The sequence below is a fragment of the Phascolarctos cinereus genome, unplaced genomic scaffold (assembly GCF_003287225.1).
Source record: "Phascolarctos cinereus isolate Bilbo 61053 unplaced genomic scaffold, phaCin_HiC Scaffold_7;HRSCAF=346, whole genome shotgun sequence".
Classification (NCBI taxonomy): Eukaryota; Metazoa; Chordata; class Mammalia; order Diprotodontia; family Phascolarctidae; genus Phascolarctos; species Phascolarctos cinereus.
Window position 1 is genome coordinate 120,390,467 of NW_027556180.1, and position 13,658 is coordinate 120,404,124.

The 13,658-nt window shown below is 36.6% G+C and overlaps 1 protein-coding gene across 4 annotated transcripts; it reads right to left on the reverse strand.

The window, feature by feature from the left end:
* Window positions 1-584: 584 nt before the first annotated feature.
* COMMD6 (COMM domain containing 6) lies at window positions 585-13,364 on the reverse strand. Of its 4 annotated transcripts, XM_020992466.2 has the most exons (4): window positions 13,046-13,341; window positions 12,942-12,953; window positions 1,951-2,103; window positions 585-740 (listed from the first exon to the last, which is right to left on the reverse strand). In XM_020992466.2, the coding sequence occupies exons 1-4, from the start codon at window positions 13,118-13,120 to the stop codon at window positions 690-692; spliced, it is 291 nt and encodes a 96-aa protein (XP_020848125.1). In that variant the 5' UTR covers window positions 13,121-13,341; the 3' UTR covers window positions 585-689. The 4 variants fall into 4 exon arrangements, with proteins under 4 accessions (XP_020848125.1, XP_078003310.1, XP_078003309.1 ...); XM_078147184.1 differs by lacking the exons at window positions 12,942-12,953; window positions 13,046-13,341 and adding an exon at window positions 10,924-10,948; XM_078147183.1 differs by lacking the exons at window positions 12,942-12,953; window positions 13,046-13,341 and adding an exon at window positions 3,278-3,749.
* Between the last annotated feature and the right edge of the window lie 294 nt (window positions 13,365-13,658).

Below are 13,658 nucleotides of genomic sequence, written 5' to 3' on the forward strand. Positions count from 1 at the left end.
TAGCTTTGCTAGGTAACACTTCCAAAAAAAATCATTTCTTAACTATCAAATCTTGCACAGATACTTTCTGAAATTTGCTATAAAATTCACTGATAGTTATTTCTGTGTAACTTCCCAATGCCATATCTTTGCTCAAATCATATTAGTAAGATAATGCATTAAAATCTTTTTTTCTGACTCCAAGGCAAAGAAGAACTCAGAATATTTTGCATAGATTGGTCTAGATAGAGGAGTTCATCTTCTCTCTGCTTGTGTCACCATCCAAGGATTATTCTATCCAGTTTCTAATATGTGAATAGCTCCACAGATTTATATTTTGATCAAGCTACTTTTTGAACCTGAACTTCTTAAAATAAGTTATTCTTTCTATCCTCTCTTATACATCAGCTGTTTCACTAATCCTACCAATTACTGCATGTTCTTTTGAACTTCCTTATTTAAGCTTTTTGTTTTATCAAGCTTATTTGTAACTGTCAATACCACATTTATTTAGATGATATGAGATTCTGGGGCAGTGTAACACATGAATAAAGACCAAAAAAACAGTACTATCTTACCCTATGAAAATGACAAAGAAACATATCTTCATTTAACAAATAGCATTTAATCATTGCACAACTGTATTTACATCAAATGACATACATGATCTTACAAAAGTTATATAGACTTGGCAACAAAGTAAGCAGCTCTTACACAGTTTCAATAACAGCAGCCATTTCTTTGAACTGCTTGAAGAAATACTGGAAAGAAAAAAAAGAAAATAATGTTCAATCTGTATTCATATTCAAGTTGTTTTGTCAAATGCAACCAGAGTTTGTTAAAATGTTGAGCTTCAATATGGATTTAAATTTACCTAACAATACATGATTAGGCTAAATCTGAAATTTAGATGGGGAGTTTTGCTTGCCCAGATAGTTTGATAACATGTTAAAATTATATTTTCTGAAGAGATTTGACCTAAACTTGAATTTAAGGATATACAAAAGTACAGTTTACTATTTCAATTCAAGGATTAGTCCTTTTATAAGAGGTCAGTATTAATAACATATTTTTGACTAGGATTTTTTCGTTTTGAAATGGGACTCTAAAACAACTATACCATGAAAAATGTGGTTTATAGTACGTAATTAAAGTAGCATCGGAGAGTATGTGAAAATTTGTTCTTGAAAATAAACCTTGGGAATAATTTTTCTTAATTTGGTTTGTAAAACAGCCACTTATTCTCCACTTGAGTGATTATAGTTGTTTTGCTTAGAATTCCTGACATATTTACAAAAATATATACAATGTCAGCAAATGTTGCTGGGATATGATCTTTGCATTCACCAAATGGATTTTTAGAAATTAAATCTTAAAGACCAGTGGTAAATAAAAAACGAAGCCATGAAAGCAGTTAAATGTTGAGGGGCACTGGCTACAAACTCTTTTTGAAAGTGTGTCTCCAGATACAAAGACAGCATTCACACAAGTATCTGGCTGATGTAAAGCCACTCAGATTTTGATGCTTCAAATTGGCACAGGGCTCTGTCAGAAAAATGTTAAGTACATTTAAGGCTAAGTTGAATTCTGCTTAGATTTCCTGCAGATAAGTCTAGGAGGAAAGTCAATCTTTGGTACATCTATACCCCAATACAAAAAAAGAATACTGGTTAAATATATCCAAAAAAGATGAAAGCTTTTGAAATTCTGGCCAGATGTTAAAGTTCAATTAAGACTGCTTTCATACAGGACATCAAAGTAAATGTATTTTGCCAAATCCCTAGATAAAAAATATTTTTGATTCTGCGTATTAATAAATTAAAGGTATTTCAATTAATACTTTAAAATAACATTTACGTATTTTAAAATAAGGACAATGCTTCCTTTTTAATTTAAAAACAAAAAAAAACCCTGTGTTTTTTAAAAGCAATAATGTCCTAGAAGAAAATTCAAATTAATTCAGTGACAAACCTGAAATTGTGGAATTGTCATTTCAAAGGACTTGTTTGTAATCTGGCCTGACTGATCTGCCACTTTTAGTGTCACTGCAATATAAGGAGACTTAAGAGATCTGCAACTGTCTGAGCTCACCGCCATACCCATTTTCCACTGAAGATCTAGAAGCTGTAACAAAAACAAGTACATAGCATCAACAAGACTGAATACACAAAGCTGCTTAAATTCTATTTCTCCCACACCAACCTTTCGTTTCAACTCAATATTTATATGAAGAAAACATGGAAAAATTAGCCAATGAATAAACTTAACACTACGTGACATAAACATTTGTACTAAAGAATAATTCTCCCTTTTTGATCTAGGAAAAAATTTAAATTCAATTCATAAGCCCCCAAATGCAGAATTGTCACTTCAAAGAACTTACTCCTTATAAAGCTTTTTATCTCCTTAATTTAATGCAAAAGAGAATGGTGTTCAAATCAAACTAAACATCTAGAGAGAGGTGATTAAGAACATAGGGAAGAATCACTGACATTTTTAGAGCTAGAAGGAACCTTAGTGGTTATCTAGCCCAATCCTTTCATTTTACAGTTGAGGATACTGAGTTCCCCAGAAGACAAGTGAGTTGTCTAAGAGATGCAATGAGACAGTAGCAGAGCTGGGATTCTTTGACACACACACACACACACACACACACACACACAAGCCTTTAGTCAATGGATTAGTAACTGAGGTGGGAGAAACGAATAGCCTTGCTACTTTCCCTAATGTGAGCTTTAATTTTGCTTATGCACTTGAGCCCAAGCACTTCCCTCCTCCCACTTAGGCCCTATGATGGGAAACAGCATAGATGGTTCTGAATCTCTCTTCATAGAGAAAGTCTCATTCTGCATCAAATTTCTATCCATGATAGTTCAATGTTCCCATAGTTTATAGCAGGCCAAGGTAAAATATAGCTCTTATTCTTGGATCTGTACAGACAGGCTTTGTGTGACTGAGGCAAATAGCTCTGCTTGCTTAATGGATAAGCACTATTTCTGCATAAAAGGAGGCAGAAGTCCTTTTCTAGGAAGAAAGGTATGGAAGGATTCAGTTCAGCAGCTGCCCCTGATTGTCTCTGAGACAGTTTGGTCAAAGCTACTGTTGAAGTCTTGGATCCTACTCCAAGTCTACTCATTGAGACTTATGTGGACTTAGAAAAAAAAAGAACATTAGAGATGTCACACTTGTTAGAACAATGATCATACTGTCATCCTCAAGTACTAAACTAAGAAAGCACTGTATCTCACATATTTTCCTGTTACATGTCGTAACACAATTATTTGTAGCTATATCTTACCTCAATTACAGTATTTTAAGCTCCATAAGGGCTGGGACTGTTTCTCTCTGAGCGTCCACAGCGCCCTGCATAATGCCTTGCACGTAGAAAGCAGATGTTCACTAAATATTTGTTGCATGAACTGGCACCACAGGTGAGCTGTGGTAGTTGCTGACAATGTTGACACCAAAAGTTTAGGGATACTCTCCTAAACATTCGATTCAATTAACATTTCATCTATTATGTCCACGGCACTGGAGATAAAAAAAAATGGGACTTATGATCTGTATTCGATAAGCTTATCTTTTAATAAGGAAAAGGACAATTAACTACAGTATTAAAGCTAACCAACAGGCATTTAGATATAGCACTAGAACTACTGGTAGAAATTGAGGATAAGACGTCATCTGCAAAGAGATGATAATTGAAACAACAGGAATGGATGAGATCCCCAAAGGAAAAAGGTTAGAAAAAGGAGAAGCACATTTAAGAGAGAACTTTAGAGAATGTCCACCACATTGAAGGGTGGGAAAAAGATAAGAGCTAGGAAAAAAAAAAAGATAAGGAACAGTCATTGAGAAAAATTCTGAGTACAATGTCACAGAAAACAGCTATAACTATCTTCCACAGTAATAAATGCTACAGAGATGATGGAAGATGAAGACACAACAAGAAGTCCCTGGATTTGGTGATAAGGATGGCAGCAGTTTTCTTGGAGGAAGATTTTCTTTTATTAGCTTATGTCATAGGGCTCTAGAGTTATAAGGGAGCTTTACAGACACCCTCATTTGACAGATGAGGAAGTAGTCCCAGATAGGTGAAGTGACTTTCCCAGTCATTCAGAGGATTCTGCCAACCAAACCAATGTTTACTGATCACCTACTATAGAGAAGACAGTGTGCTAAGCACCATGGAGAGAAAAGTTTAAGATGGGTCTTCTTCCCTGGCTCTCAAAGAAACTTACGATGTAATTAATGTAATACATCAAAAAATATATACAACGTGAAAAGTAGCAAATTAGAAATACAGATAATATTAAAGAATAATAGATACAGATCTGGAACAGAACTTAGAGGCCATCTAATCAAACTCTCTCATTTACAGATGAGGAAACTAAGGCCCCATGAATTTAAGTGACTTGCCCAAGGTCATAAAGGTACTCTCAGAGGTGAGATTTTAACCCACCTTCTTGGACTCTATAGTCAGTGTCTCTTCCATTATACCACAATGCTGCCAACAGTTTGGAGAAGATATCAGCATGTGGCAAGTAGTTAAGGAAAGGCTTCATGAAGTGAGACTTGAGCTGGATCTTGAAAAACTGATATAATTCAAATACAGAAAGCAAGTAGGAGGCTATTCTAAGTGTACATGTGGTGACAGACTGGGATGTGGGTAGGCATAAATAAAAGCATGGAGGTATCAATGTTTAAAGCATATTGGCAGGCCTTAGAATAAACAGACTAGTCTTCCTTACATGGAGAATTCATTTAAGTATAAGGTTGGAAAAGTAGACTGCATTTTGGCACACAGTCTTACAACTGTGGTTACATTAGGAGACACAGTAGCTCTCAACTTTGGATCATGACTACAACAAAAAGTCAGTGCAGGAGCTCAGGTAGGGTTGGGAATTCAGTTGCCACAAATTCTTGGAGCACAGATTGAATCAGACAAGTGTCTCCCTACCATTTCCTATATCTTGATCCTTGATGTAGCAATGATTTCCTGGGTTTACTTCTCCAAATGGGTTTCTACACACTTTCATCACTGATATGTTTCAGTCCTTCCCCAGCTGGGATACAAGTTGGGGCCATATTGTAAAGCACCTTAAACGCCATTCTAAGAAGCGTTTTCACCATTTGGCAATAGAGGCACATTGAATTAGACAAAAATGAACTAGGTTTTTGAACCAGGGAATGACATTATGAAATCAGTGTTTGGGAAAGATTAACTTGGTAGCAATGTACAGCACAAAAATAATAGCTAACATTTATATGGCATGAGTTTAAGGTTTGTAAAGTACTTTATTAATAAACATATTGAAGAAAGACATGACTTGAGATATGAAGACCAGTTAGAAAACTATGCTAATAGTCCTGACTTCAGGTAATAAGGGCTGAACTAGGCTATGGATGGGAAAATGACTGATGGCAAGTTTATACAATCAAGATGACAGATTTAGAGCTGGAAGAAACTTTAGGTCATCTAGTGTAATCCCTTCATGTTACCAATGGGGAAACTGAGGTTCAGAGATATTAAATGGCAAATCAAAGATTATAGAAGTAATAAGTGGTATGGCCAGGATTTGAACCCAGATCCTGACTCCACATATAACACTTTCTACTTTATTATTCTGCCTCTTAAGTCACATGGATGGATCAACAGTTCACATTGTACACCCAAGATATCAGCTCGAAGTGGATACATGACCTAGATTTAAAGGAAGCATTACAGACAAATTAGAATAAGGAAGAAATTCCCTTTCAGAACCACGGATAGGAAAAGAGGTCATGAAGAAACAAGTGACAGGATCATGCAAGGTGAAACAGACAATTTTGACTATATAAATTTTTTTTTTTACAAATTTAATGTACTAAAAATTAGAAGTAAAACATGTAACTGGGAAAAAATATTTGTAACAAGTTTTTCTGATAAAGGTCTCATTTCCAAGATATAAAAGGAACTGATTTAAATGTACAAACCTAAGAGCCATTCCCCAACAAATAAATGATCAAAGGATATGAATAGGTAGTTTCAAAGGAAGATATCCAAGCTATGAACAATCATATTAAAAATGCTCTAAATCACTAACAGATATATGTATATTAAAGCAACTGTGAAGGTCCACAATTACAAAAGTGACAGAAGAAAAAAATGACAAATATTGGAGGGGTTGTGGGAAGATGGGCATCCTCGTGCCCTTTTAGTGCAGCTTGTAAATTGGTCCAGTCATTCTGCAATGTAATTGGGAACTATGTCTACAGTTAGTAAACTGGGCATTCCCTATGACCCAGCAATTTTATATCCCTAAGAATCAAAGAAAAAGGAAAAGGATCTATATGTACAAAATTATTCACAGAAACTCTTTTGTGATAGTCCCAAACTGCAAACTGAGGGAGTATACTTCTTTTGGGGAATGGCTAAACAAATTGTGGTATACTAATATAATGGGATATCATGGTGCCATAAGAAATTACAAAATAGACAATTTCAGAGGAAACTTGAGAAAATCTTTATTAACTGATACATAGCAAGGTGAGTAAAACTAGAAAAATTTATAAAATGATAACACTGTAGAGAAAAATAGCTTTTAAAGACTTTAGAATTGTGATTAAGGTAGTAAGTCACAAGTCCAAGCCAGAGGTGAGAAACTTAAAATGCAGAAATGTATGTGTATATATATATGTACACACACACAGACTTATACAGACACACACACACACACACACACACACATATATATATATATATATATATATATATATATATATATATATATATATATATGCATTTGTATATTTTTTACATGGTTAATGTGGGAATTTGTTTTGCCGGACTGTATAGATATATAGTGAAGGGTTTGGTTTTCATTTTTAAAGAAACACTCTACTAGAGGGCAGGGTAGCAGTGAGAGGGACAGATTTGTTTTTAAAAACTACTGTTATTTGAAAATAACTATAATAAACTATTTTTTTTAAAGTTAACTGCCCCCTAGGTAGGTACTCCATTGAAAAATCATCCCAGGACTGTCAGTAGTCACATGGATGGCTCATCCTGTAGATCTATATTGAATAAGTGGGTTATTTAAATCACATTTCTGCTGCTAAGCATGATGAGACAAAATTATCCTATTTACAATCAAAGGCTTTATAGAGTAAGAAGGATGGGCTGCAGCCAACAGGAAAAGCAGATGCCTCATTTACCCAATAAATTCTTTATACAGCAGTGGAAGGAGAAAAGATAGTTTTACTGATCGACACAACCAATACTAGCAGCTGCCCACAAACCCATTTTCAGAAATACTAGCCCACTAAATTATATCTGAATTTATTATATCTGAATAAATTATATCAGAAATTATTCCTAATTCAATTTTTGCTGGAAGTTTGCTGAAAACAAATCCTACAGTTTTTAAAAACAGATGATATCATACATTAATATAACCAAATATTACTGTGCTATAAGGAATCATGAATATGCCTTTATCCTCATGGGAAACTTAGACTCTGCCCCTGGAAAAACTCTGAACTTTGAAAACTCAACTTTCAACTTATCTTCCCAGGACCCTGAGGCTGTTCTTAATTACCTCCCTACCTTCTACTCCTTTCTTCCAGAATCCACTTATGTGTTGTCTTCTCCCATTAAAATGTGTCTTGAGGGCAGAGACTGTAATTTTTCACTTGTTTGTATTCTCAGTGCTTAGCACAGTTTCTGGCACATGTAAGTACTTAATATATGCTCTATCAATCAATCGATTTACACTCTGTATTCAGAGAATACAGAGAAGTGAGGGATGACATATGAACTGATGCAAAGAACCAGGAAAACAACAACCAGGAAAGCCCAAGAGGAAAAAAGTATTAAGTACTTGAGCAATACAGGGAAAAATTTACTTCTAAAGTATACTTCTACATACAAGACAATATGTCCATAGTGAAAGAGAACCTTTACTGGGTTCTTCCTCATGCCCACTTTCTTTCTCCTCTCTAATGTACTCTGAGAAACTGGAAAAGATAATGAAAAACAAACAAAAAGCCCCCAAAAGACAAAAAATACTCTTCATCTTAGTAGCTTCATATTTTTTCCAGTTTTGGGAAAGTAGGCTATAGATACAAGTATATCAAGTGAGGAATCTCTTCTAATCCTAGAAAAAAGGAATAATCTCTCTCTCTTTTTTTTTTAAAGTCAGATACAAGTTGTAGTTTTTGCTTTAGGCTCCCCTAATACTGGCATGTGTGTAACCTGTATGGCTCTTTTCAGGTAAAAAGATGGACAGGTAGTAGGAAAGTAGAAACAGCAATATACAAGGAATGAAAAAAATCTAGGTTTCAGTTCTGATTTCATGAAGTATTGGTGGGGCACAGAAAAAACTGCACCAATACCAGACTCGACCCCCTTCCACCAACCTTGGGAATCTGTGCTTATCAGTAGCTTAGGCAGAAATGGCCTTAGCAGGAGGAATTTGAGGGCACATGGATGATACACAAGCGATTGGAAGACATCACTTAAAGATGTTTTTGCAAAGGAGCCGAGTATTTCAATGTTGATATCCAAAAATCTGAAGCTTCAAAAGCAGAAATATGCCTGCTATACATGATCTAAGTGCCACATAGTTTTTGGAAGAATTTGAAGCCATATTCATGATTCAACAATGGTAAAAAGAACAAGTTCTTTTTTGCACTCAATTTGGAACTCTGGGGATATTAACTGTACACAAAGATGAAAGATCCATGTATTTAACAACCTTATTACATGATCTCTGGAAATTTTATAATATTAAAAACATAAGCTGTGAACTACAGAAATTTCAAAATCACAAATGGGAAAGGGAAGTGAATAAGCATTTATATAGCACCTATTATGTTCAAGGCACTGTGCCAAGCACTTCATAAATATTATTTTATTTGATAAATACAACCAAGCAAAAGATTACTGAGTTACATAACTGGTGTTAGCTCTGATAACACTATTTTATAACTTGTGGCAATGGTTAGTGGCATTTCAAGAAAGTGATTATTACTCTTGTAATCATGTACTTCTACAATGATTACAAAGAGATTTAACCAGTACTTCACAAATTGGAAAGGGTATTAGACAAAATTAAAAAGACATATAATTAGATGGAGGTATTATAATAGAAAGAACACTGAATTTCGAGTCAGATGACCTGGGTTTGATTAAATCCCAGGTATACAACCATAAGCAACTTATTTTCCCTGAGTCAGTTTTCTAATCTCAAAAACAGGACCAATACTTATATTACACCTAACTCACAGGATTGCTGTGAGTAAAGCACTCTGTAAACTTTAAAGCACCACAGAAGTGGGAATTACTATTACAATGAAGACTCAAGTCAACTTTTCTACAACCAATATTTACCTATGGAAACGTATTTGATAAAGGGGACAGAGTAAGCTATTTTCCTAAAGCTATTCCATTACCTAAGGAAAGTTGCATAGTATAGTTGGAATGGGCTCTGGACCAAGAAACTAAAAACCCAGGTCCTCCCATAATTTTGCAACTAATGATGTACTGGTAACTGACAAATAGTCAAGAGAGGTGTACACTAACATCAGCCTTGGAAATTTGAATCTGCTACCATCTTTGGCAAGCATTTCAGAAATTATTGGACTTGGATATACAACCTTTAAGACTCTGCAGCAAAATAAAAACTGTAAACTGATTAGAAAAAATAAAATTTGCAGCCTCTTCTAAAGTCCTATTCAGATACCTTACTGTAACATGGAAGTGACTTAATTTTTTAAAGCTATGTCAGTAAAATACAAGTTCCAGGAGCTTATCAATCTAGAAAGATCCTGCGTATTGCAGGCCCAGGAACAGGCTGCATACCTGTTACTCAAGAAACTGTCTAGCTAATTTTGGAAAGACTCACCATCAGGAAAGTTAACCAGCATATAAGGTAGGTTTTACTCCCCCAGACTATCTTCTAAAGCTGGAATGACTTTGATATGTATCAGTAGAAGGAATATCCATAGAGAACTTAGGGATGGAAGGGACCTCAAAAGTCAGATGGCCCAACTCATTCCTGAACAGAAATTCCATCTACAAGTGTTCATTTAGCCTTAACTTGCAAACATCCTCAAGTGGCCCATTCCACAGAAGAAATCACAAATCTCTGAAATACTGAAACAAAACACTCATTTTCACAACAGAAAAATCATGAAAATTAATTTGTAATGCAAATACTTATTATCTTATAATCTTGCCAAAATACCAGTGCTGTTTCCATTTTATGAATCTAATCAAATCAATATTAGTATAATTACTCATTTACTAATTTAAATTTAGATATTACTCTAATGTTTACAAAGCACTTTTCGGCAAGTATTATTGCCATTTTATAAATGGAGAGACTGAAGCACAGAGAGGATAAATGTCGGATTATTGGGGACAAGTATGATTTCATTTTTTATCTTTGTACCCCCAGAACCTTGCAGTGCTTGGCACATGGTAGGTAATTGATAAACGCTTATCAACTGACTAAATGAAAACTGCTACTACTAGGACTTAAAGTTAGGTCTTTTGACTCCCAAGAATAGTGCTCTTTTTTACTATTCTATTGTTATTTAAAAACATATATCCTTAGAGGCTCCTTTATTTCTATAAGCTATATTTAGAAAAAATAATAATATAATGAAAACTAGATGCTTAATAGTATTTAATAGCAATTATGTACTATCACAATATTACTAAACGGATCTGCCTATTAAAGATGCTCTGCAAAATCACCTAGTTTTTCCTTTGTCATAGTAAGTTCTCCTTCAGAAAGGACCTTAGAGTCTAAAAACCTAAATTCTTCTCATTTTTAGTCTAGAAGGGGGGAAATGATGTAAAGAATGCATCTGACTTTAAAATATTATGTAATTTAAAAAAATATAACAGATATGCTTAATATTTAGGGCAAATTTAATTTCCTCAGCATCCATTACCTGGAAAGCAAGTAATGAGTGACTGGAATGTGCTGCTGAAAGGAAGATTAACACGAAATTAAAAAGTAGCTGTGAAAAAAAAATGAAGAGTAGAATATCTATTAAATGCAAATTTCTGGATGCTCTCCAAATACAGTCAATCTTTGATTATTTACTATGGCAAAGGGTACAATGATAGGGTAGAACAGATGGCCAGTTTTTCTGAGATTCTTCCCATGCCACAGGGCCCCCCAAAGAGCTAAAAGGCATCCCTGAGGCCATCTTATCGAATGCCTTCATTTTATGGATGAAGAAACTAACGTTCAGAATTGAAGTGATTTATCCTGGTTCACACTGATAGTAGTAGAGCTGATATTTAGTCTAATTACTATAAACTCAGTGCTGGTAGATATACAGGCCTCAAACATGTAGACACTGTAAGGAGTTTGGTAAATTCTAATACTTTTATCATCTTCCTTTCACATTTGCCCTTAAAATGGGGTGCCTTCTTGTGACTAGCTTCCGTGAATTTAGCCAGGTTGGTCCCTCAGAGAACAAACATGAACTATTTGTAGGCCTGTATCTGATGACTTCAGAGTTTGGCAGGACTTGCCAGAATTCATGAATTTATTTTCATATGTAGCCTTCCAAGACAAAATAGGGTACATTACTATGTAAGAAAGAAGCCAACTGGGTTGCATGGAACTCTCAGTCTTAGTAGGATGTGAGATAAGGACATCAAAGCATAAGAAGAATCACTTGTTCTGTTCCAAGTCTTGCTCTCATATAAGACTCAGATTAAAACAAAACAACAGAGGTACAGAAAAAAACAAATAACTGTGCTCTGTTGACAGGAGGCAAGAAAAACTATCAACAAATAGTAGGAATTCTGCTAAATGGACAAGGAAAGACAAGTTACAAGTTACTTTCCAGTACTACATACTAAAAAAAGCATGTAATAATTTCTTCCTGTACAAAAAAAGGCAGCTGAACTAGATGGTCTTCAAGGTTTCTTCCAGTTGTATGTCCTGTTAGCCTAGCATCTGTGCACAAAAAATTAAAAGCTACCTAAGATCGACTTAAACACTTAAAAAAACAAACACCTGTGTATGCCATTTCGAAGTTTAAAAAATAAATAATGCCATATACAAGATTATGACCACAGGGCAAGTAATTCCAAAACATACCAGTACAAGGAAATACAATTTGCATTACCTAGAGTATAGAGAGCTCAATTCTACTTAGATTTCACACTCCGGAATCCAATAGGTTATCAGACATAGCTCAACGGTATTAAAGGAAGCATCCTACCCTAAAAATACGTGTGTGGGGGGGGGAGATTTTAACCAGAGTGGAATTCTGCGTGAACTTTAAGTTAAAGTGGGGAGGTTATGAATTGAGATGACAGAGACTAACTACAAATTAAAGCAGGTACAAAGTGGAAAAAATATCACAGAGGGCTCTCACTGGCAGTCAATCAACAAGCACTCACTAAGAGCTCTTATGGAGCAGACGCTGTGCCAAGCTCTTGGGATACAAATAAAGAAAAATACGGTCCCTGCCTCCAAGGACTGCATACTCCACTTCGGGGACACAATATCTAAATAACTTTGGACATCCAAGACACACACAGAGTAGATGGAAGAGGATTAAGAAAGGAAGGCCCTAGCAATTCGGGTACGGGTGGGGGTGAAAGTAGGAAAGGCCTCCTTCATAAAGGCGGGGGGGGGGGGGGGGGCGGGAATAGACGAAGGGGATGTGAGCTAAGGCTTAGAGGAAGCCAGAGAGGAGGTGACAGGAAGGGTATGGGTCACAGCTTGGGCAAAAGCACGGAGGCGGGAAACAAGAGTGTTGCATGCCAAGAACAGCAAGGTTAGGGAGCTGGGGGGATGGGCGACGGAGGGGAGTGGAGACCGAGGTCCTACACAAGAAGAGCCTGACTCCCAGTGGGGCGGATGCGAGAGGGGCGGAGACAGGGAGGAGAGAAGGCGGGGCCACGAGGGGGAGGGCCGAAGTGGGCGGGGCCAGAGACTACTCACCTGGTTAGTGACCTGCAAAGGAAACAAGAAATAGTTTAGAAATAATCAGTCGGATTACAGAGCCGCCTCGACCCCCGCCCGGCTCCCTCTCACCCCAGCCTCACCTCGGATTTGGCCTCCTGCGGCTGACACAACCCCTCCATAGTCAACTCAGGGGAACTCTGACAGCCCGTAGCCATTTCCGCTTCCGTCCCGGCTCCGGACGTATCCAAGATGCGGGGGGACTCGACGTTCCATGTCCGTGGATCCCTATTTTTTTCCCTCAGCAAAATTCCAGTACAAGAGAGACACTGAACATTTCTTGTATCTGTGTGAAATAAAAATACTTCGGTATCTTTCTCCCAGTAAAAGGAGGAAGAGGAGGCATTTGAATCGGGCCTCTCCCCCCCCTTCCTTATCCTAGCGTTCCATACTTGAATTCTTCCTGCTCTGGGAAAAGAAGGCTGATCCTGCGCATGCGCAAGTTGGAGAGCCCTTGCGTGAAGACTTTCCCAGAGGCTGAGGCTGCACCGGCACTGGCGGAGCTCTAGCTGCACAGGAGCTGCCCCAGAAGCCGCTCAGAGAGGTGGCTTGTTTCCAGGATTCATCTCTCCATGCATCCTATGGCCCATGCCTACTTCCATAGAGAACTAGGGAAAGAAGTAGCATACTTTTTTGAAGCTAAATTTCCCAAGCTGTTCACACTTTTAGACACTAATGCTCAGGTTCAGTGGATTT